Consider the following 25,714-nt stretch of genomic DNA (forward strand, 5'->3'; position numbering starts at 1 on the left):
ACTCAATCAAAGTATTTAGAAACAAATGAACTTTTGTTTTTTTGTAAGATCACTCCTGAAAGAAACTTCTATATGAAACAGGAGCATCATCAGGGTCATTATCATTTGCATTTTTTTAACTACTGTCTTTAAAAGAGTGATGAGAGCATGTGTTGTCTTTGTGTTCTTTGCCCACACAGTATCCATTTTGATTGGTATGGATAGATAAGATGGACATAATTTAATTCTATAGCTATCCAGTGAATACAGCATTTTTTACAAAACAATACTTTTTTGTCTCAACATTTTAATTATCATAGAAAATGTGTAGCATCCACACTTAAGTTTGTGTGGAGCCAATAAAAAAAAAAAAAAAAACAGTATCATAAACATTTAGTCTGCCTAATGATATCTAAAATCCAGTCTAGAATCTAATTACTTCTGCCTGGAATCAGATTCAAGATGTTAAAATGTCTGAGAATTGTCTGCACTGCGGTCTGAACAAAACATAAAAAAAATCCCTAATTCACAAGACCTGTAATTTGATTCCGTAAAGTAATGCATTTTGTAATGAAATCAGAAATCAATGCAACAGCATGTTTGACGGATTTATACAACAGACATTAGCATTTTAGATACAAATTGAAGGTGGTTTAGCACAATATCTAAATATGAAGCAGAAGAAAGTTTATCAAGAGGCTTTTATTTTCAGATTTTTTAATGAAAACTCGCGTGTACGTTAATAAGCATGAGACGCTAAAAGTCACAATGTTACCGTATTTTTCGGACTATAAGCCGCTACTTTTTTCCCACATTTGAACCCTGCGGCTTAAACAACGAAGTGGTTAATTTATGAATTTTTCCTGAGTTTGCGTTTTACAACGGCTTGTATCTAAACAGTAGCCTACCAAGAAAGTCACTGTTGCGTTTAAAATCACCCGATGGAATTTTTTTTCTCCCGAAGCTGTGCAGCTCAGAACACAGGTGAGGTGGGTTTTTTTGTGAAACGTTTCACAAACTTCAAGCCAAAAAACTGAACCCCATAACATTAGACCAATGAAATTTCGAGCGGAAGCAACGCACCTCACCTGTGTTCTGAGCTGCACAGCTTCGGGAGAAAAAAAATGGAAGCGCAAAATATTTCACCCGTTACACCGTGTGTAACGTGTCTTTCGTTAAAGCCTTTGTAAAGTACATTAGTGTAGACATTATTTATGTTAAAAATACAAATATTTGTAAAATTCAGTGGGTGGGGCTTATATATGGGTGCGCTTTATAGTCCGGAAATTACGGTAAGTCTTTCTGCTGTTGTGCTAGACATGTTTGAGGTGATGGAGATCCACAGGGTCATCACCAGATATGTCAGAATAGAAAACTTCTAAAAATAATTACCACACAAAATCTACCCTCTTACAACAAATAATCTTCAAGCAGTATTCTCAACCAAGAGATAGTTTTTGTTGATAAGAATTGTGTATTCCTGTGGAGCCTGACTTAATTTAAAAGACTGTACTTTACTTAAAATATATAAAAAAAATCACATTTTGTTCTAAATATATTAGTGTTTATATAATGACAATTTCTTTAACACCAGGGGACAAATCCAAAATCTTCCAAAAGACCAAATTCGATACCACTAGGGACGATCTAAAGTTCACTTTGGACCACAACAAAAAAATGGGAAATTTTTATATATAATGCAGTGATGTTGGATTTTGAATACTGCATGATTTAGATTAAATACATTTCTATACATAAAGTCTAGCTGCTCTATATAAGTCGAACAAGGAAGCCTAAATTCCAGTGTACATCAACGTAGGCGTCTTATGTGTCACATCACTACCTCGCATGGCATGACTGGTGTTTTCTTGTGTACATCCTAAGCCGTAATTATACCATCAGTTGTTGCGACTGCTTAGCTCCAGGTCTATGTGTTAAACCATGAACCATCATGTCTCCTTTTGAACACATGATTCACTGTAGTGTGACTCAGTCTGAGTACACGCTGCTGTGACATTGAATGTGCCAGCTAACAATACATTAAATCAGACATCCTCGCTGTGAAGAGTCAGACTGAATGAAGCAATTATTCAGAGACTGTACAGCTTTATTATATGATGGCTGATGAATAACTCAGAATAATGGATAAAATGGTCAGACCAGAAATAAATTACATGACTAGCTTTGTCTCAGATTTCATTCTAATGCATAATCAACTTTAGTCATTTCAGTACCAAGCTTTTAACCAAAAGGTTGACAGGTTAACACATATTTCTGCCAAGACACATGAACCAGCCTATCACTGGGCAGCGTAACACACTTGGATGAAAGTGATGTTTGCCCTTTTCTGCATGCAGGAGCTCACAAACGCCAAGATTGCCTAGTGCCTCTCTGATTGATTGTGAATGATTTGCAAAAGGATTAAAAAGCCACTTCCCGAAGCCATGATGTGTAACACAATGCTAGATTGTTTATTCATCTAAGAACACATGGTGGTACATATGTGGAAGAGCCACATATGGATATTATGGTAAGGTGTCCACAAATATTTGGCAAAATAGTGTGTAACAAACAAGTCACGGATTTGAGTAGCACAAGTCAGGTTTATTCTTTTCATCTGGCCTTAAATGCAGGCAGCAATGTGAGGAGTGCAGCTTTTCCCTGTGGGTGAGTTCAGGCAACGGGTTTTAGGATGTACGCAGAGAGGATATAAGCCATTAGGGTTCCTACTCTTAGCTTTTCCAGTCCCTCTCAACAGGGAAGTGCCATTGTCATGCAAATCAATAGTTGCTGCTTAAAGCGAGTGGGAGCGAAACCCACTCACATTTCATTTTCTGTGACCAGCTCACATCTCTCTCTATATATTCCTTCCCTACGTTCTCTGCCTCTCTTTTTATCACAGTTGTATTGTTTTCATCACTATGTCATACATTTGTCCTACCACAGTCATTTACCAGGACACTGGCACTCTGTTCTGTGTGTTCTATATATGCTGTGCCACATTCATATACCTATTCACTTATTTTACAAAACTATTGGGAATAAGTTGGACTACTGTACTCTACAAATCAAATCATTTCTGAGAGTACATATTTACCAAAATCAACAAGCCAAATGCAGGAAGACACACAAATCCAAAGTCTGACATTAAGAAATATTAGTTAGGTTTAAAAGAAACAATATTATTATTATCATCACAATCATTATTAGCGCATACATATGTGCATATACAGAGGAATAAAATCAAACCTGATTAGAATTTTTCAAGATTTTCTTAATTATATAAAATTAGTTATGATGCAATAAAGCCACAAATCCAAACAGCCAGCACAAACGCTTTCTAGGGCCAATCCTACATCTATGGTTGGAAGTTTCTCCATGTCTATATTTACAATTTAGTAACTACTTGCAATTAATTCTTATTTACTTTGAAATTAAATTTAGATAAAATTAGATAAGTAAAAGATGCAGATCAGAAATTTGTGTGGATTTGATTGGCAAATTTGTTCAGACAATAAATCCGCCTCAGCTTTGTAAAAAAAAAAAAACAATTCTGACCCATTCGTTTCCTTATTTCACATGCATATCACCTGATGATATGAGCTATAGATGTACTAAATGTTTATTTTTCAGCAACTTTTTCCTGAAGATAACTCACTATTGTGTGTGTCAGTTATCACGATATATTACCATTGAACTTATAAATGTTTAAAAAGAACATATTTTACACCACATGGGCAACTTAGACACTATTAGCCATAGAACCAATGTGCTAGCTTGCTATATGATGAAGTGGCTAATGCTATATTTTTTGCAGTCTTTGTGAATAAATTATTGAGAAATAAATGTTTTAAAAAAGATGCTGACACTTAAATCTTTCTTGTGTTGACCACTGACAAATGTGAGTTACTATATATTACAACTTATGGCCATCCAGAATATGAATATCGAATACTTTTTTAAATATAATATTTTTTGTATTTGTCATCTTGCTCTTGCCATTGTTTTGTTTCTTATTTAGCTTGATCGCACCGAGGTGATTAAGAGCAACTTGAACCCAGTGTTTGCCAAAGTCCTAATGTTGGACTACTATTTTGAGGAGGTGCAGAAGCTACGATTTGAGGTCTATGACATTCATGGAACGCACAGTATTGGCACTCGTGATGATGACTTTCTGGGTGGAATGGAGTGCACACTTGGTCAGGTAAGACACCTGAATTTAAATTTTGACCTTTTCTTTCAAAACTTAACATGTTTTTTTCAATTTCTTTAACAGATTGTGGCTCAGAAAAAAATGGTGAAGCCATTGCTATTAAAATATGGAAAATATGCTGGAAAGTCAAACATTACGGTGAGTTTGCTGTGGCATTAATATTGTGATGGTATACATGCTGCACTATGTGCTTTTGTTACTGTACTAAATTTACTAAGTTGAAATCATAAAACACTTGTTAATTAAAATGAATGAACGACTTGGTGATGTGGGGCAACCCAACCCAAAAAAGCAGTTTTCAGTTTCTATTACTGAGTTTATTTTCCGTAAAACATAACATCCTGATGTGCATTTATTTCAAATATACAACAGCAATTTGCCAACAAAAACATTATTATTAATTTAAGAACATCAGGTCAGACTTTAATTTGACTGAAGAACAACACCATGTTTCTGTTGCTTCCTGCTCCTTATGCTACTATATCATGCTCAACTTTAACAAATTCATTCATAGATTGTAAAAAAACAATCATTGGGAGTGTTCAATGAGTTACTGACAGAGAAAGATGGAGATAAAGAGAAGGATAGGAAAAAAAGAACAAACACCATGTGTCAGTGCCGAAACACTGCCCAAATTAAAACGTTACCAACAGAGATGTTATTTTCTGAGACACTCCATTAAGGTGTTAATAGATTTGAATGGCTGTACCTGTGTCTGCACCCGGAGCAGGTAAATTACTCCAATTATCAGGCTGTGTTCAGCTTGAAAGCTTTCAGGCAGTTATAGAGTAGCATGGACAACATTCCACTGAAATTATTAATTCTTCAAATTAAGGAACATGTTACATCTTGTTATCCCTTATGTTATAGAAGCTATAAACAGTCATTTTCTCCTTCACTTGCCCCAATTTTTTTTCCAAATCTGTCCTGAGGACTTCATGTCTTAGTAAATAAGTTATTACTATAGAAACCATAATGTATTTGCTCGACTACATTATTATAAACCTGTGACCAATCTGGCCAACTAGAATTGAAAAATCATCAGTACAGTGGTATTATTAATAATAATCATATAATAAATAATAAAATATGAGTAAAACAAATACTGCTGTATAATTGCTCACTATTATTTTTTTACTTCCTGCCATGTGCTGTTCATATTTTGTTGTCAGGCACTATGTGCTTATTCTTTCATGTATGTATTGTGTGGATATGTGTCTTGTCTCTGCCCCTTAACATTCCCTATACACTCTTACTTGAATCCACTTCAGTATGAATTAGTTTGTCTATTTCTGCCTTTCTGTGGCTTCTTCTGTTCTCACAAAGGCGTGTTAATGTTTTTCATGCTATTATAAGCCTTTGGTTTCTGTCCCTACTGTTTGCTAGTTACATGCCTGTTCTTTTTTTTATAGATTTTTATCTGTTTTCTGTTGCCTGACTTTGTTATGACTCACACTATGGACTTCAGCAGTGATATATTGATTGCCCTTAATAAAAAGCAAGCAGATCTTATATACTTGAGTGCAAAAAAATCATATAAAATAGAGTTAGAAAAAAAACAAACATGCAAATGTTTAGAAGCAAACCAAAACCAGCTGCAATGTTTTATGAAGTGATACTTTATTAGGGCTGAATCTGCAGTTTTAATGAGTTCACATTTTGACAAAAAATGGGCTGATTGGATATGTTTTTTCTAGACAAGAAGCTAATTAATGGTTCTGACTTAAAATCTAACCTAATCAAACCTGGCAGACATATTAATTTGACCTTTATTTATTTATTTATTTATTTATTTATTTATTTATTTATTTATTTATTTATTTATTTTTTGCTTATTATCAGACCAGTAACTATTTCTGGCATATCAGGTGCAACGAAACATATAAACATATAAAAAAATAAATTTCCTGTTTGTAAAATAATCACGTACTGCTATGGTTTCTTGGGTTATAAGCCAGCTGTGTTTTACACTGATGACCTTTTCTTGTGAAGTCTTTTTAATGAACAATAATGTCAGGCTCTGGTCTGGTCTCCCTGGTTTCTCTAAATTAAATATCACACTGTTTGTAGATTTGTTTGTGCTGACCATAGTGTTATATTGGTGACCAAAGTGTTAAATAGCTCTATAATTTCTATACCTTGTTTCATGTTGCCCCTGAACATGTTGTTGCCATTGCGTGAAGTGCCAGCAAACATTAAGAGGCAACAATCTAGATGTCTAATAGTTTGACTTAATGAAGTTGTTTTTATCACAGCTTTCACATGCTCCTTAAATTATCTCATTTAACATGCTTGCTTTTTTCTCCCCAATCTTTATTTAAATCATTACAAACCTACTACATGTTTATCTTATTAAAAATAATACTCAACATCAGATTTATTCAAATTGTGGATTAAGATTCATTCTGAAGTACACTTTTGCTGCTAACTGCTATCTGAAGTACAATAAACTGCAAAGCTGTTTAATTGAATTCCCAATTTTGAATGATCAGTTTAGCAATATTAGTACAGCTAAAATTCACATTAAAATATTGATGCACTTGTTCTCTTAGATAATTTTATTTGCATTAACAACTTATTTATGGCTACTTGCATGCTTTAGGGTCTCAACAAAATACAATATTTTTCTGCAAGGAGTTGTTTATTTAACAATTATGAAAGGATTTGTTATTCCTTCCTTACATGTTATTACTCATTTCATCTGATTTGTACCATGATTGCAGTGTTGTTGCATTTTCTGTATTTCGTAAAATATTTACAATGGTTTCTTGGTTAACTTTAATGATTATTGTAAAATCTGTTTTAGATAGCACCAAAGTTGTACCCCCTGACTCATTTAAACATTTTCCTTGTTGAAAGCGTATGTATTTTTGCTTTTAAGAACACTATAAAACAAGGGTCGCCAACTGGCGGACTCCTATCCGAATCCGGACCGCAAGATGCGTCCACCTGGACCGCGAAGCCTTTTCACATAATAAAATAAATAAATGCCGAACGCTATTTTCTACTAAAATCACATTTATATTAGGCACATCAAGGTCAGCTCAGCAAAGCCGTTTGGGTCGTACGGCATCACGGGTCGCTTCTACAGTTATTACTGTATGCTCATCTATGCAGTGATGAAACAAATCAACTTTCTTAGGGCATCGCCTTCTTCAAGAATAACTAGCAGAAGTTGATGGGAATGCAAATTACCTGCTGCTTCACTGCAATTTTAAATGAGCAAAGGAAGCTAAGCAAAGGAAGGGTGCTAGCACTCTTCTGGGCAATTAGAAATGAAATAAAAGCGTTCAAGCATTTTTAGTTAAAGACTCCTGCTATAAATAAACAAACAGATTTGTATTTGTGCATTCGTGAGTTTAATAAAAAAAGAACGAATACAGCTTTGCTGTACCATAGTGAGTCTTGAATCATCTTTCTATCTCAAAAATTATACTATGTACAAATCTATACTACAAGTATATACAAACAAAACTGCAATTAATTGCTTCTCTATTTTGATTTAGATTCATGCTGAGGAAATTTCTGGCAACAATGGATACGTCGAGCTCTCGTTTTGTGCCAAAAAGTTGGATGATAAGGTAAGCAAAAGGTTAAAATCCCATTAGTTTGATTTAACAGCTGTGAATGTTTATTATCAATTTTCTGTCTGGGTTTGAATTTTTTTTTACCTTGTATTTCAGGGCTGGTTTAATTTCTAATCCCTCCTGAATCCTCTGGATTCACAATAATTTGCAAAGTTCAACGCGTCTGAGAGGCTTAAATAAAGTAATACTTGTGAAATAATCAGTGGTGCATAAAGTACAACATTCCTGTACTTAGGTGAATGTAAAACTCCACTGTTTAAATATGGCTCCAGTAAAATTAAACGTTTTTCTTTTACATTTATACTTGAGTAAAAATACCCAAACTTGCTTTTGCCTAAGTAAAAATACTAATCTAAGAACAGCATCTTTTTTAAAATGTAGTGGAGTAAAAAAAAAAAAGGTATTACACATTTAAATAAAATGAAATGAAAATAGTCTGAAAAAGTCAATATAGCCATGCGGTAAAAATATTGCAATTCACTGAAAAAACTGTATAGTTTTATATGAATTAAGTATTAACTATATATAATCTAAGCATAGCTTCTTAAAAAATGCACAACAAAACATTCAATTGTACTGAATATTGCCAGCATATTGATAGTTATTCTTTTCTGTTCAGATGAACCCCTGTAGTCAGAGTAGAAGCTGGAACTAGAGTTTGGGAGGGGTGGCAGAGCGACATGCGGGTCGATGGCGGGGGGTCTTCGGCCTTCTTCTCGGTGTGCAAAACAGCTTCTCCTACACATTAGCCCACATAGCCGAGCAGTTCTGCAGGGATCAGTTTGTCCTGCGGTGCTGTCGCTGTGTACACAAACCCCTCTATTTCCCTTCCTCCCACTCATCTCATCTCTCATCCCTCACTCCACTTCCTGCTCTCTCCTATTTCCATTTTTCTGTTTGTTTCCCTTTCCCATGCTTTTTCTGCCTGCTTTTTTCACGTTTCATTTTTGATTTCCCCGAGGCTCTGCTTGCATGGAGTGATAAGCGACGAACATTTTAGCTCTCGTTTTGTGTGAATCTCAAATGAAACATGCCGACAACATGTTGATATCCATGCGAGATCATTGATCACCCTGAGCTCCTGAGTGACAGTGTCTAGCCAAGAGATGGCGTTTGGAGATGGTGTTCGAAATTAGTACGCTCACACTGTTTGACTGTTTGTCAGAGCAGTAGCTTAGATTAAATACACCTTCAGGCGGAGATTTCCGCTGCCGATGTGGACTGTTGCTCACTCTTAAACTTCTCTAATTCCAGATCCGCTTAGTCTCACCAGCAGGTATCCATCTCATCATAAAGTGGAGTTTGTCACGGCCTGATTCGTTGCTGGAGGCAGTGCAGTATTTCAGACCCTGTGGAGTCTTGGATATGCTGCTTGACACTACATTACATACTCATGAATTCATGCAGATGTGAAGCTGCTGCGTGTTATTAATTGATTTCTTTTTGAAAATTGAAGTCTTAGATTTTTAGGAAGGTTTAATTTGATATGCTTATGATTTTGTAAGGAAACCTTAATGCTTATTCATTGACTCTGATCTTTGTTATGGATATAATGATACTAAAGGTAGGTGGTTTACTGTCACAGCTCACATTGATCATCTTATGTTATGAATGTAATCAAGTCAAAATAGCAAGTACATAGAGCAGAGGTCGAACGGAACAGAAATCATTTACATTACTTCACTAAAGTCTGTTTTTTCTGGTCTGTCTTTTGAGGTTGGTGCAGTTGTAGACAATGAGAAGTGCAAATTCACTGCTTAAATATAACCTTAGGAAAAGTAAATGTTCTCCCTGAGTAAAAGTACAAATGTACTCGCTTTTGAATGGACTTCAAAAGTATCAAAAGTAAAAGTACTGATCTACATGAACTATGAGTTAATCTTTTATGCAATTGACTGTTACATTCTCCTGCACATCATACCTTTTTAAGGAGAGAGATTTCTTGTCTTACAGACACACAGTGAGAGACCTCTTACTCCACACAAACTCTCACCAGAACTGTGGGGTTACGCCTGTGGTTTCATGACCGGTTCTCATTTAACACAGTTTATGGATTTACTTCAAAGTAGCGTTTTTTTTAAAGGTAGTGAAATAAAAAAATGCAAAAATATTGTTTGATAAAGTACAGGTACATGAAAAATATACTTAAATGCAATAATGTAAAGTAAAAAATAGTGACTTGGACGGACAAATAAAAAGTTTGACCAGATGTAAGAAGTAAAACTGTGCTTTAATCTTGGTGGTAATTGAGCAGGAGTACAAGTATTACCTTTTTGATTAATACAAGAAAAGTATAAAAAAGATACTTAAATAACTGACAAGTTTTCTGCCTCAGTTTATCATGTAGCCAGTGTAGAACTTCACGCTGTTTCTCAGCTTTCGCTAAACCAGTATTTCTCCTGAGGCTTGGAGTTTTTATTGTATCGCATTATACAACATTTATCTGTAGTCTGTGGCTTGTTCATTAAGAGTGATTTGCCATTTTTATCTTTCCTGGTCAATTCCATTTATTTAGCCATGTTTTATGCCATCGATGATGCAGCTAAAAATAACTCTGCTGACTGAGACGACTGAGATTAGCCGTAAATGACTTACACACCTACAATGTAATTCAAGTAGTGTAATGTAAGTCCGAAGAAACATGAAACGAGCCAAATAGCTTCATGCATCAGGGCAGAGGATAAAGATTGCCAAATGTCTAGACAAAGTAATGACTGAGCCATAATTATTAGACAGGATCTGTCTATTCAAATGACTGAGTAACTCATTACTTACACTTCTGAGGCTAAAACCTCACAATTGTCACTTCCCTGTTCTATGAAAGTTGGTCTTGTGCCCGTGTATCTGATTTAAATTTCATAGCGGTTCTTCGGTGTAATCGACTCGGGATGCTTGTTTGCAAAAACCTCTTCACACCTTAGAAACCACTTTGGTGCAATTAAAATAATGTGTTTTTGAGAACATGCTGTGAATATTACGCTTTAAAAGCTTATAGTTAAGAAGAAAAAAAAGTTGAAGAGGATTCTGCACTAACAATGCTATTAGAAACCTAATGATAATTCGGTACTACGAATGACAAATTACCTTCCATATGGAAGATAAAGCTGGAATACAGTATAATGATATCTTAAATGCTTGCCAAAAGATTAAATATTCCTTATATTCTTTGATGAGTTTTTGGACAATTTCTTCTCCTTTGCAGTTGCTTATTTTAGGAGACATTTCTGCTCACCACAGTTGCAATTTAAGATGGTTATTTAAGATTCTGTAGTCAGTTTGGACCTTGAATCTGCTGTTGTTCTAGATGTTTTTCTATAAAGGCATATATGTAAAGAGGCAGAACGTAATCATGGACAATCAACGTTTATTTTAATAAGGGCAGACAAAATATCATCATTAGCATTATTCCAGGCCTGGGTATTGTTGGGCATTAAAGCCCAAGAGGTTTTTGAAATGCTCATTTCAGCTCATCCAGCACCAACAATTATGCCATGGTCATTCTGTATTTTGTAAATATATAACTCTTGACCTGTATCAGCATGACTGCTTTGCTGCCCCATAATTGACTAATTAAAGAACTGCATGAATGAGCATTTGTTTGTCAGAAATAAGTTATTTGGGATATCTTTTAGGCAGAAAAATTACATTTATTTTTGTTTCTTTTCCAAAACTCCAACCCCAAGTTCAATCTTCTTGATTAGTTGGACTTGGATTAGAAGATCAAAAGTTAAAATCCTACCATAACCAAGCTGCCACTGCTTGGCCCTTGAGCCCTCAACTGCTCAGTTTTAAGAGAATCTTACAAATATGGTCTGATTAAAGAAAAAGATCTTTATTAATGAATTAGTATTCATGTTGTCATGTGATATCACTTAAGTAGTCTGGTATTTAATATAATCTTCGGAAATAGCAAATGTATCAGAAAAGTTCTCTTTAAGGATTTTTTGAATGCTTACTTGTCCTAGCTAACTATGTAGACCTTTGATTTACTTGCTTCAATTAAAAATAGAAAGCAAAAATTCTACTTAGAATGCTGCTTGAAAGACAAATGCATCATTGTAGGGTCCAGAATTCAAGGACTTTACAAATAAGTGAAGCATGGAGATTAAATGTGGACAAATCGCTCATCCAAATTGCTTGGCTCTCATGCAGACCTGTTACCTTGACAACCCAATCCAGACCTGAATCTCTCTCTGGCTTAACATGAAAAAAGGGGCATTAAAACAGTGCATCAAAATGAGTCATTTGGACTTTCTGATATTTTGCCCTCCCTCCTTCCGTCCTCCATCCCTCCCTCTCCTGTGTCCTCTGTCACCCTGAACAATCCATTGCCCTCGGCTGGCAACTAGCCATGACACAAAGATAAATGTTAAATGATTGTTTTCCTGTCCCTTTTCTGATTCGATTGGTCACAGCTGTGATAGAAAACAGCAGCAGTACACCAGGAACTAAACCACAGAGAATAAGATTTAATTTAGTTTCCTGCTACATGAGGCCTCACCTGAGGAGTGATTACTTATTGTGCAATTGTATTTGACTGTTTAAATTCATTAAATTTTCGTACACTTTATTTCATTTTCACCACTCAGTTCTATAATGTGTAGGAACTCTGAGCCATTTGTATTCGATTTTTCGATTAATTTGACATTTTTTATTTACTTATTTGTAGGGATGCACCGAATATTCGGCCACCGAAAATTTTCGGCCGAAAATGGCCCAAAGGTGCATTTTCGGTTTTCGGCCGAAAGACTTTGATTACCGAAACAACACGGCCGAAACAGTTTGTTGTGATGACGCAAACAGAAACCACTGCCTGCACGTGCATGTCTAAAACAACATGTCTGCGGTGTGGACGTATTTCAGTATATCTGGGAAAGACCCACGGATAGCGATTTGCAAAACATGTAATGCCGAAATTTCAAGAGGGGGTGCGTCTGCAAAAACTTTCTCCACTTCGGGTTTAATTTGAAATCCAAACATCCGATCGCTATGCTGAATATGAGAGGAACGCAAACGCAGAGAAAAGCAAAACCTCTCCGAGCACGCGCACTCCGTCTGTGGCGGACGTTTTTGAAAAGGCAGGAAGTTTCACAGTGATATTGTTGTATTGTATCTTTAAGCAGTTGCACTTGTTCTAAATGCACTTTGTTTTTATGAAAGAACATATTTAATTTTACAACCTTTCAGCAGGCTGGAGGGCCTGTACATTATTATTTAATGTACACATGAGTGCATTTAAGTTAAACATTTAAGACTACATTTAAATTTATTTTATCCTGTGCATTGTTGCAATGTGCTATAAATAAATATTTTCATAATTCGTAATTGATTTATTCTTTGAAACTTTAATATTAATTTATGCAATTGATATGGCTTGATTTTAGTAAGTTTAGTACACAGTCATAGCCATAAATGCAATGGTAATAATAATTGGCATAATTTCTTTCGGTGTTTCGGTTTTCGGCCTTGCTTTCCTCCTTTTTCGGTTTTCGGTTTCGGCCAAGAATTTTCATTTCGGTGCATCCCTACTTAATTGTTTGGTTTTAAATTTACACTGGATATATAAAGTCTACACATCTTTGTTACAATAGAAGTTTTTTTGTGATGTAAATTATTTAATTCAAGATAAATCAAGATAAAGATAGAGCTTTTATTATTCTCAGTGTGAAATAACAATGTTTTAGAGAAGAGAAGAAAAGAGTGCAGGCAGGGTGGAGTGGGTGGAGAAGAGTGACAGGAGTGATTTGTGATAGAAGAGTATCTGCGAGAGCGAAGTTTATAGGACTGTGGTGAGACCTGTGATGTTGTGGTATTGACTAAAAGACAGGAGGTGGAGCTGGAGGTAGCAGAGCTGAAGATGTTGAGGTTTTCGTTGGAGGTGACGAGGATGGACAGGATTAGAAATGAGTTTATTAGAGAGACAGCGCATGTAGGACGTTTTGGAGACAAGTCGAGGGAGGCGAGATTGAGATGGTTTGGACATGTGCAGAGGTGGGACATGGGGTATATCAGAAGGAGAATGCTGAGGATGGAGCTACCAGGAAGGAAGACCAAAATAGGAGGTTCATGGATGTGGTGAGGGAAGACATGCAGGTAGTTAGTTTGGAAAAGGCAGATGTAGAGGAGGTATGGAGACGGTTGATCTGCTGTGGTGACCCCCTAATGGGAGCAGACGAAAGAAGAAGTGTGAAATAACTTAAACTTGCATAACCTTTTATTTCATATACACTTTTAATTTTTATTTTCATTATTTTATTTTTTTTTACCACTCACTTCTATTCTAACTGAAGCCTCATTGATGTGTGCGTCCTGTAGGATCTCTTCAGCAAATCCGACCCATTTTTGGAGATTTATCGTGTAAATGATGATGACACAGAGCAACTCGTACACAGAACAGAAGTAAGTTGTGTGTCTTCACTAAACAAGAATTTGTTATTATTCCTGTTCTTCCTGTGTTTACTGCTTTCTTTTCACATTTTGATACTGTTCACAGGTGATCAAGAACAACCTGAACCCTGTGTGGCAGCCGTTTAAAGTCTCCCTCATTTCCCTGTGCAGCTGCGACGAGGAGAGAAAGTTAAAGGTGCATGAGTGAATGAGACAAAACAAGACACGAGTGAGTCGTAAAAAAAAAAAAAACTGAAATAATTGTCTTGGGTGTTGACCCGCAGTGCCTGGTGTGGGACTATGACTCGAGAGGGAAGCATGACTTCATTGGCGAGTTTTATTCCACGTTCAAAGAGATGCAGCAAGCTTCAGGAGGAAACAAGGTCAGTGAGAGACACTGCAGTGTTGTGCATCCGATATGAACCACTTTTCTACCAGAGAGACTTGAGAAGGCAAAAGAAGTGGTGTGTGTGTAAATGTATACAGTATATTAACGTAATCAAATAAGACGTTTCTAATGAAAATCAATAAACATTGAAAAGATCAAAAGATCAGTAAACAGGATTTAAACATCATCAATATATGGTATGACAAAATATTGATTGGCTTGCTCATCAGGGATAAATACACATAGTTCACCTTAACTGTTAAATTCTGTAAAGCTGCTTTGAGACAATGTCTGTTGTCTACCTGCCTAATATTGTGTGCCTTTTCAAGCAAATTTGAGCTACAGAAGCTTGTCTGTTGGATTGGACCAAATGGACCAGCCTTCTCTCCCCACGTGCATAAATAAGCCTTGACTCTGTCACTGGTTCAACAATGTTCCTTCCTTGGACCACTTTTGATAGTGTAGATACTGACCACTGCTGACTGGAAACTCCCCACATGAGCTGCAGTTTTGGAGATGCTCTGACCCAGTAATCTAGCAAACACAATTTGGCCCTTGTCAAACTCACTCACATCCTTATGCTTGCCCATTTCTCCTCTTCTAACACATCAACTTTGAGGACAAATGTTAACTTGCTGCCTAATATATCCCACCAACTAACAGGTGCCATGATGATAAGTTAATCGATGTTATTCACTCACCCTTCTTAATGCTTTAACAAAACAAAACAGTGTTTAATGCAAAACACAATGTTTTAGCTGAAGAAAAAAAAAAATATTTAGATGATGAAGTTTGTGCTTCTAAGAACTATCTGAGCCTTTTTCTTCACTTATGCTTCTCAAGGTCACATGGGACTGTGTGAACCCAAAGTACAAACTAAAAAAGAAGAACTACAAGAACTCTGGTCTGGTTTTCCTTACCGATCTGAAGGTAAGAAGCAGGAGTGCTGCAAATCCATCAGATCTCAATGCAGTATGTGTGGTATACCAAAGGAATGTGTTTTGTGTGTGTGTGTGTGTGTGTGTGTGTGTGTGTGTGTCTGTGTCTGTGTCTGTGTCTGTGTGTGCAGTGAATGTGATAGCCTGGGACACAGCACAGGAGTGTGTGTGTGTGTGTGTAGTGAATGGGTCAGCCTGAGATACAGAACAGGAGAGTGTGTGTGTGTGTGTGTGTGTGTGTGTGTGTGTGTGTGTGTGTGTGTGTGTGTGTGTGTGTGTGTGTGTGTATGTATGTATGTGTGAGTGTGTGTGTTTGCGTGTGAGTGTGTCTACCTGTAACACAGCACAGAGATGTGTACATGATGTTCTCATTGATAAGTGTCTGTTCCAAAAACCATGCTTTTAAAGGTAATGCTTTTCCATCATATAATTCTACTGATGCTGGTTTTGGATTCACTGAGAAAGAAATCAGTACATTATTTTGTGTGGGTTGTTCTTAGATGAAGAAAAAATAAATAAAAAATTGTATGCATCTTTATGCAATCTTTAGTCTTTATGTATACTCCTCTGCATACTTTACAAATTTGAGCACTAATTCTGTGTTTAATAATACATCTCAGAATTATGAGTTGCTAACTGTTAAACATTTAAAAGCTGAAATTATATAACTAATAGACTGACTGCTGTGCATGTTTAAACTCATGTATTGTGAATGGTTATTCATACTGCAACACAGTTACTCTTTTATTTTACACTTTAATGGTCATAAGAAATGTAAGTTAGGCAAATTATTTTATAATAATTTTATGTTTTGACCAATAATAATTAATTCAGAATAGCACAATATACTGTTGTATGGCATTCTAATAATGTTCTAATTTCCTTACATAAAAAATTATTTTAAATGCATTATTGAAACTATCATAAACAAAACAGATAAACGTGTAAAACGTGAGGGATAGGACTGTATTTAAGACTGCTATCATCAAACCTAAAAATTTACAGCATTTGGCAATTTCCCTTATCCAGAGCTACTTACAATTTGTTGATTTACTCAAGTAAGCAACGGAAGGCCTTTTGCCCAAGAATTTGACCTTCCAATCAGTTGTCCAACAACTTTGAGCTTTTAGACAATGTCCATTGTGAAATATATATATAATATTAGTATAAATAGTATAAATATAAATAAACTAGAACTTGAACTTAACCATCGAATAAACATTTGCAAAGACAAATCCAAAACCAGGACTAGTGGAGATGAAGACAAGATTGCATTGTAATGGGGTTGTGTCAAAGTTAATTCATAATAACTGCCTGTACTTGCATACTCCCTTCGATTTGATACAGTTGCCTTCATTTGTGCACTGTGACAATAATTTAATTTTACATACTTGTGGTAGGCAATTATTAGTTACACAAGATTCAGACTTTGCACTGAAGAGCAGTATTCATGGATGATATCTACTCTTGAACAAGGAACTGTAAGTGATTTACAAAGTGTGCTACTAAGAACGCTCAAACTAATATAATACAAGTCAGGGATCATTAGACATAGAAGTTTATTTCCTCAATTATATCCAAAACTTTAGAAAAGGTCAACATGATTGTCTTGGTTGTAATAGAGTATTATCCTTATTATTTTTCTCTACAAGATTCTGAATAATAAGCTGATAGATCAGGGGGTGAAATATCATGTATATTAAATTGTATTGTTAACTATGACTGAATGTGTTATAATACCAGCTATTTGTACTAAAATAGTGCTTATATATTAAGTGTAAAAAAAAAATTAAACATAATCAAATGGAGAGGCTGTGAAGGTTTAAAAAAATCCTTAAACATACAGTTTTTATAAGCTAATACAGTAACATACTATGTTGGTTCAAGAAACAAATGCATCAATTCTTTACAAACTTTATTTTATATTAGTGAATTGTACAGGACTGAACAGCATGTTTGAACTACAGAGAGCTGCACAACTTCAGACATGCACCCTTGAGACCCAAAAAGTGGAAAAAAGTCAGTTAAAAGTGCAAAGTCTGAAAAATATGGAAAAATAAATCTGTGACCTTTTCCCAGTTGCTGAATTTTTGTTCTATTTTGTTTCAGTTTCTATTTGTTAGTAGTCGACATAATACCCTATTCTGTACTTCAATAAAGTAAAAATGTGTAAATGTGTTTCACTAAAAGTTCTCCTTTTACATTTTTACTTGAATGAAAGCACAAATGCCTTCTAATGGACTTAAGAATCAAGATTAAAATGACTGGTCTATGAGAAACATTTTAATCACTGTTGCAATTCAGTGTTTCATTTACCTGCACATCATAACATTTTAAGTAGAGAATTTTCTATGTAACAGACACACAGTGAGAGAACTCTTACTCCACACACTCTCACTAGAACTGTGTTAATATGCCTGTGGTCTCACAGCAGGTTCTTATTGAACACAATTTATATCTTTACTTAAAAATAGTAACTAACATTAGCATTTTTTATTTGTTAGTGAAGTTAAATCTTCCTGAAATTACAGTAACACAATACATTTTTACTGTTCGGCACTAATGTTTGTGTTGCTTTTGAGATGTAGTTGGGGTGGAAATATTGCTGAAATTTTGCGCACCTGTGCACCAGTGAAAATCTGGAAGTCTATCTAATTCTAAATTCTAAATCTAATCTAATATCTTAATCTAATCAAAATAAAGTTTAATGCTTAATTTGTATGTTTTAAGGCAAAATGGAAAACTAAGGCATACAATGAATGGAATTGTGTTTATTGTTAAAATGATGGTTTTTATCTATAAAGGGTTGATGATTCATGAAGGATCAGATAAATAAATTAGATGTCAATTGTAACCATGGTTTATATCAGATATGCCCTACTCAGTGCCTGTGGGCCAATAATGGCCTGTGGTAACTTTTGATTTGGCACTTTATGCTATACTACTATAATTGCAGTAAAATGGATTCTTGTCTCTTTGCTGTTCATCTTACCAGATCATTGTGTTCTGAGATTTATGCTGAGCTCTCTGTTTTACAGCTTCACAGAGTTTATTCTTTCCTGGATTACATCATGGGAGGATGCCAGATACACTTTACAGTAAGTACCGTGCCAAATGCAAATGCAAGCATGTTCCTAAACAACGAGGAATCAATTGTCTGCTTTGCTAATGCATGCACATTTCTGCACGCCTGTCCTATTCTACATAGGCTTTTCCCATCATACTGACGAAATACTCGCTACATCACCTTGTCAGATCGTCTTGGCTGCACTTTGTTTTTATACAGAGTGGAAAAGTGAATCATTGTTGCTTGAAAATGTCTTGCTAGAGGCAATGGCATGAACAAATTAAAATTTGTCAGTCCCCAGACTGTCAATGTCAACCATGCTAGGAGGATAACAATCAAGATAAATAATTATAATAAACACAGATTAATGAGTTAATTTTAATGTGAATATTCATGGGCTACATGTGGGTAAAATAATATAAAATAATTAGTTCTAATATGTTGCTGCCTTTCAGCTCCAGGGCTCCTGGTTCAATTCTAAGATCAGGTTACTGTCCTTGTGTAGTTTCCTCCATCATGTCATATTACTGTATTTGTGTGTATTTACTCCAGGTTCCCCCACCTCCTAAAATCCATAAATTGACAGAGGATAGGCTAAGGATCAACCAAAGCCTCGTTCAGGATAAAGCTTTTTAAGATGAACTAATAATTTATATTCTTTTATAACCATACTATTAGAGAAATCTTGATTCAGACTGGTTAGCAAGTTCAAGTCAATTTACATAAATGCACTATTAATATTAATTTGTATGCAAGACATTCAACTTATACATAATTATTAAGAATTATTATTTAACATAATTATTATGTTCAATAATAACCATGTAAGATTCCCTTTCAAGGCAAGGGCTAAGGGAATAGCAACTCCACTCCCATGTGGTGGAGCAGATCCGGGAGAGATTTTACAGAGCGACCTAAAGGACTCGCCACCTCTCAGCAGGAACCTAGAGCTGCACCAGGAGCTTCGGGCTCTAGGCTCACCAGAGGTCAGTCTTGAGAGACTGATACCCTTAAGAGACTATCTGGAAGCCTGGGGAAGCTCTGCCAGACGTACTGTATCTCTGGGCTTGCGTGGTGGTAGCTCAGTGGTTTAGGTGTTGGACTTTGGATCGAAAGGTCACAGGTTCAAATCCCACCTCCACAATGCTTCTGGGCTCTTGAGCAAGGTCCCTAACTCTCCACTCTTTAGTTGTAAGTCTCTCTGGATAAGGGCGTCTGCCAACTGCCGTAAATGTCCTGCATACTGTAGACAGAGGCTATATGATTCAGTTTGGGTCTCATCTGCCCCGGTTCAACAGGGTGTGTCCCACCCTGGTGGGACCCGAGCGGGCTCTAGTCATGGAACGAGAAGAAGACACTCTCTTGAGACAGCCGGTACTTCATAGTTGCATGATATATTAGATCTACATCCGAAGACTGGTTTGTCACAATAGATCTGAAGGATGTATATTTCCATGTATCCATCCTTCCTTCTCACAGGAAGTTCCTGAGGTTTGCTTTTGGGGGCGAAGTTTACCAATACAAGGTCCTTCTGTTCAGTCTTGCCCTCTCACCCCGCACCTTCACGAAGTCCCTCTAAAACTCCTAAACTATATCGACAATTGGTAGATTTAAGCTTAATCAGAGCACTTAGTGGTCTGGGGGTCGGGATGTTTTTCTCTCTCACATGAAGGAATTGAGTTTAAGGCTAAACGTCAAAAAGAGTGTGTTTCTTTACTACAGGGAACCACTTACTGAGGCATTGTGTGGGATTCGATCCTTATCCGTGTTCAGTAGTCTCCTGCCCGCATTGCATCTATCGTTATGCTATTCAGGAGGGTGAAAGAAGGTCAGTCACTCTCTGTCAAGCTGTTTCAAAGACTGCTGGGGCTGATAGCAGCAGCATCCAATGTGGTTCCACTTGCCCTCCTGCATATGAGACCTCTTCAGTGCTGGCTCAGGACCTGAGGGTTCTCTCAGAGGGGAAATCCACTCCATACAATCAAGGTCACGGCGCAAGCCCTACGTGCCTTTGATGTGTAGAAAGATCCCAGGTTCCTGTCTCAGGGCCCATGAGTGGCCACTCTGCCCAAGGTTTTTGGAGAGGGCCCCATCTGCTGTAGCACATTAATTAGCTAGAGATGCTTGCCATGCTTCTAGCCTTGAAGCATTTCCCTCCGACCTCAGAGGCCATCATGTGTTGGTCTGTTTGGACACCTTGGTGGTCTCCAATATCAACCACCAGGGAGCCTGCGTTTGTGCTTCTTGTACAAGCTGGCACATCAGATCCTCCTGTGGGTCCAGGGGAAGTTGCTGTCTTTGAGGTCAGCATATATATTCCAGGCCATCTCACCATGGCACAGGTGTGACCGAGGCTGTGCCTGTAGGCCTTCCCTCCTGTCATGTTGCTCCCCGGAGTTCTGGAGAGAGTTTGCTGGGACGGATCCGTCTCCTCCTGGTGGCCCCACGGTGGCCAAGCAGACCATTGTTTGTGGACCTGCAAGCCCTTCTCGAACACCCTCCCTGGGAGATTCCTCTCAGGATGGATCTTCTCTCTCAGGTTGGGGGCACAACAGTCTATCCCTGTACGGAGCTGTGGAGACTGTGGCTGTGGCCCCTCTGCTCTTACACACTAGGCAGGGAATGGTCAGTCTGGCGTTAATGGACACTAATTCCCAAAACGTTGTTGACGCAGCTCGCAGTCTCCAGGTTATCCCACCGGTGACGCCCCACTTTCCATTGGACTAATTACACACGTGATTCAGAATGTGGACAACGTGGAAGCGTTCCCAAAGTGTTCCCTCAGGGAACCATGGTTACATACGTAACCTGGAGACATTCTCCACTCTTTCAGCTTGAAGAGAAAGGGGGTGAACAGTGCATGTGAAAAGTGTGTAGCATTAACACAAGCCTTATGTGTTGTGTTGTCAGTATAATCAGTAATGTTATACTAATGTATTTATATATGACTGAAGACAATTTTTTCAATTATTGTAGCATTAGAATCCTTAAACTTTAGACATTTGTATCCAGACTGATGACTCATGAATATTTGTCTTGTGAGTAGAATCAAAAGATTTGAGTCACATGGATAAATTAAAATTACTGCTGCTAATAACTAGCTAAATTCGTTCATAGTTTCATGGAGGCTTCAAATGATGAAGTGTGACCTGTCATTCTTATAAAAAAGAGAGAATTGCAGTGATGTAAAAGGAAAAATGGCAGGGAGGTGGTAGCGGATTAAGGCATTGGGCTTTTGATCTTGGTCATACCAGACTACCACTCTTGGGCCATTGAGCAAGGCCCCCTAACCCCCCATGGGTGCTCAGTTGTGGGAATGGAATAAAGTATTAATTCGTGCCATGGATGGTCCCAAGCCTGGCTGTGAAAGGAGGGGTGAGCATTGGGCTAGCAACCCGAACTTATAACAAAACTGTTATGGAAACAGAAAGACAGCCATCAGACACTTGCTGCCAAATGCACGTCATGGCATGGGAAAATAAAAATAAAATAAAAGGAAATTAAAAAAAGAATAAAATAAAATGGGTGAAAATGTGCTGTTAACAGTCACTGCACATCCTTATTATTGATTGTTTTCTTGGTACATCATTAAATTATGGAGGTGCATATTCTTTACTTGAAGCGGTGCAATTATTGCATAGCATGTTTGAGCATTGGTTTTGGAAATGTTGTCTTTACATTTTACAGTCAAACAATTTTAATATTACTTTGAATTGTACACATGAACAGCATTGCATTTTCACATTTATAGCAACAGATGTATTTTTAGCAACACCTCTCATGCGGCTCCACTGAAGGGCTGCCGTCTGACGGCTGACTAATTGGGCTTTTCTGAGACAGACTCTATTACATACACTGCGAGACGGTTTTCCTGCAGCAACACTCACTCATTAGAAAGTATTTACTGATCTTGGGGTTTAAAATAGGACCTGGCAGTGACTTCCTGTTTCACTTTATATTCTGAATGTTAACAGTGTGTCTGATGATGTGTCTCTTCCTTCAGGTTGCCATTGATTTTACGGCATCAAACGGAGATCCCCGCAATAGCTGCTCGCTCCACTATATCAACCCGTACCAGCCCAACGAGTACCTGAAGGCTTTGATAGCAGTGGGTGAGATCTGCCAGGATTATGACAGGTAATCCTGATTGGTCTGCAGGAACGAGCAGATCCATAAAAAGTATTGTGTGCAGAGAAATAGAATTGGATTTTTCTTTATACCAAATCTTAATGTGAATTTACTGGATGGCTGAATTTACTGTCTGAGCCTGAAATATTCCAGTCATGATGAGAATATTTAAAATTGAAATATGATTGACATATAGATTTAGACAGGATTTGTAAACAAGTAGTACAGTGGACAGTATGGTTGTTTTCTGTACGGAAGTATCTGCATTAACTTAGACTTGAGTAATAAAAAAAAATGCGTTACTAGGTTTATTCTTTTAAATAGTAAAGTGGAATTATTAGCTTGAGGCTGTTCTCTATATCTGTTGTAAGCAATTTTGCTTACAGTAGGCAATCTATTGTTGTTCTACTTTCTCTTTTTATTATTATTTAACTTGTTCATCATCTTCTGCTTTTTACTAGCTTGTCTAGAGCAGCGCTTAGAACCATTTGGTTAAATGTTTGGTGAAATTTGGCACACTGATTGACTGATTGATTGAAATACTAGATAATTTTGTTAATATATAAGAAGAACAAAAATAAATTTTATTGCTAAATGTGCTCAAACACACAAATAATTTAACTGGTTCTGTTAAGCTTCCAGTGCACATAATAATACAAATTATGAGAAAAAAATCATAGAAGACCCACTAAAGCTTAAGACAGAATGGACATAATTCAGATCCTATGTACAGCTTTGGAAGGGATACTGCAAAATGCTGAAAGTAAAGGAATATAAAGGTAATAGAATAAATAGAAGTGTATTTAGATGATCTCTAGAGTAGAAGTTTGTACTATTATGGTCATTGGAGGCAGTTAACTGTTCATGAAGGAGATCTGTAGGAAAAAAGATGTTCTTATGTCTGAAGGTTCTGGTGGTCAGCGCTCTGTATTGCAGGCAAGAGATCAGCAGTTAAAAGAAGCAGTGGCCAGGGTAAGTGGGGTCAAGAGAGATTTTTTTCTGCCTGTTTCCTCATTCTGGAATAGTACAGTTCCTGGATGTGGGGCAGAGGAGCAGAAATAATCCTTTTAGCAGTCGTTATTGTCAGACAATTGTGACAGACTCCGTGACAGAATAAAACTGCCTTAGCAGCTTCAGGTACAGGTATATATATATATTAAAACAAAGATGCCTCACAGGTCCTCAGCTGACAGCTGCACTAAATAGTACATGTCAATCCAATAAAATTTAGAATAATCCCAAACGGTAGTGTATGTGTGTGTGTGTGCATATGCGGGCCGTGCATTTGGTACCTGGGCCTTCAGTGGGGACTGACCCGACCTCATCCACCTCTTAATACCACCACTATCACATCGCATTATAGAAACCGTCAATACAATACAAAAACGTAATACAACACATGCATTACAGAGAGAGAGGCATTTCACATATGGAGAGCGAATACAATTTTACCTAAGCAAGAAACCCAGTTAAGACAACTCCAAACCTCTACACTACCACCACAGCTGTGCCACCTACATCATCTGGAGCAGTTCAGTGTCAATATTTGTCTAATATCATGACAAAAACATTACAAAATGTAAATAAAATACTACCTACTCACCAGAGAGAGACTCATAATTTGCACCGCTCCTCAAAACCTGTAATCCAGTGGTATGGCTTGTATTCACTGGTCTGGAAGTGGCGAACAAGCTAGCTAGCTTCATAGTTGGCCGACCTCTCCTCACAATGTCTAGCTTTTCTGGAAAATGAATTTTTTTAAGTATATCCAAGACCAAATCAATTTCTCTTCCTCCGTAAACATAAAAAAATTCTAACTTGAAAATATGAAATCTGATTTGTTAAAGAAACAGGCCCGTGGTAAAATTCTCAATGGTGAAAAAAAGGCCAGCAGCACAGAAGGCCCTGGGCAGATTAGATTGACATGGCAGCAAATAGAGGCTGAAATCTGAATGGACAAAAAAATCTAACATCCACATACACGTACTGGAAGCAGTGCAGCCAAGAGAAATGCCATGAAATTAAGAGAATAAACTGTTGGGAATAAATTAATACAATTTCATGGAACAAATATTAAGATTTATGTGTAAATGTAGGTCAGTGCTAGTGTTTAGGCCAGCAGAGAAGGCTTTGCTGGCCCTGACCGCCGGCAAATAAATTAACACAATTAAAAGAACCAAAGACATAAACATTAAATAAATTCAATGCATGCAGACTGAAGTAGTTTATGTCTTTGGTTCTTCTAATTGTTATGATTTTGTCTCACATTTAACAAATACCCACCAATTCATCTCAACAAATTGGAATCTGGTGACATGCCAATCAGATAATCAACTCAAAACACCGGCAAAGGTTTCCTGGGGCTACACAGTCTTTGGGAAAGACTGCTGAACTGACAGTTGTCCAGAAGATAATCATTGACACCTTTCACCAGGAGGGTAAGCCACAGACATTAATTGCCAAAGAAGCCACTCCTGAACTATAGACAACATCAGAGGCTTCTTAACTGGGCTAAAGAAAAGAAGAACTGGGCAACAGGAACAGAAGTTTTCACAGTCTGTGATGATTTGGGGTGCAATGTCATCTGCTGGTGTTGGTCCACTGTGTTTTTTGAAATCCAAAGTCACTGCGCCCGTTTACCAAGATATTTAAGAGCACTTCATGCTTCCTTCTGCTGACAAGCTTTTTAATGATTAAAATTTTCCAGCAGGATTTGGTAGCTGCCCAAACTGCCAAAAACAGCAAAAGTTGGTTAAATGACCATGGTGTTGGTGTGCTTGACTGGCCAGCAAACTCACCAGACCTGATCCCCATTGAGAATCTATGGCGTATTGTCAAGAGGAAAATGAGAAACAAGAGACCAAAAAATGCAGATGAGCTGAAGGCCACTGTCAAAGAAACCTGGGCTTCTATACCACCTTAGCAGTGCCACAGACTGATCATCTTCCATGCCATGCTGAATTGAGACAGTAATTAAAGCAAAAGGAGCCCCTAGCAAACATTTAGTACATATACAGTAAATGAACA

General features: G+C 37.0%; 1 protein-coding gene across 1 annotated transcript in view; it reads left to right on the forward strand.

Annotated features, from left to right (window-relative positions):
- cpne7 (copine VII) overlaps positions 1 to 25,714 on the forward strand; it is a 53,149-nt gene that overhangs the window by 8,732 nt on the left and 18,703 nt on the right. Inside the window, exons 3-11 of the mRNA XM_046857927.1 lie at positions 4,001 to 4,183; positions 4,256 to 4,330; positions 7,699 to 7,773; positions 14,095 to 14,178; positions 14,273 to 14,362; positions 14,451 to 14,549; positions 15,398 to 15,484; positions 18,531 to 18,590; positions 22,563 to 22,696. Coding sequence (XP_046713883.1) covers positions 4,001 to 4,183; positions 4,256 to 4,330; positions 7,699 to 7,773; positions 14,095 to 14,178; positions 14,273 to 14,362; positions 14,451 to 14,549; positions 15,398 to 15,484; positions 18,531 to 18,590; positions 22,563 to 22,696 — 887 coding nt within the window. The remainder of the gene's footprint in view (positions 1 to 4,000; positions 4,184 to 4,255; positions 4,331 to 7,698; positions 7,774 to 14,094; positions 14,179 to 14,272; positions 14,363 to 14,450; positions 14,550 to 15,397; positions 15,485 to 18,530; positions 18,591 to 22,562; positions 22,697 to 25,714) is intronic.

Source organism: Silurus meridionalis, chromosome 9 (genome assembly GCF_014805685.1).
Source record: "Silurus meridionalis isolate SWU-2019-XX chromosome 9, ASM1480568v1, whole genome shotgun sequence".
In the NCBI taxonomy this organism is placed as follows: Eukaryota; Metazoa; Chordata; class Actinopteri; order Siluriformes; family Siluridae; genus Silurus; species Silurus meridionalis.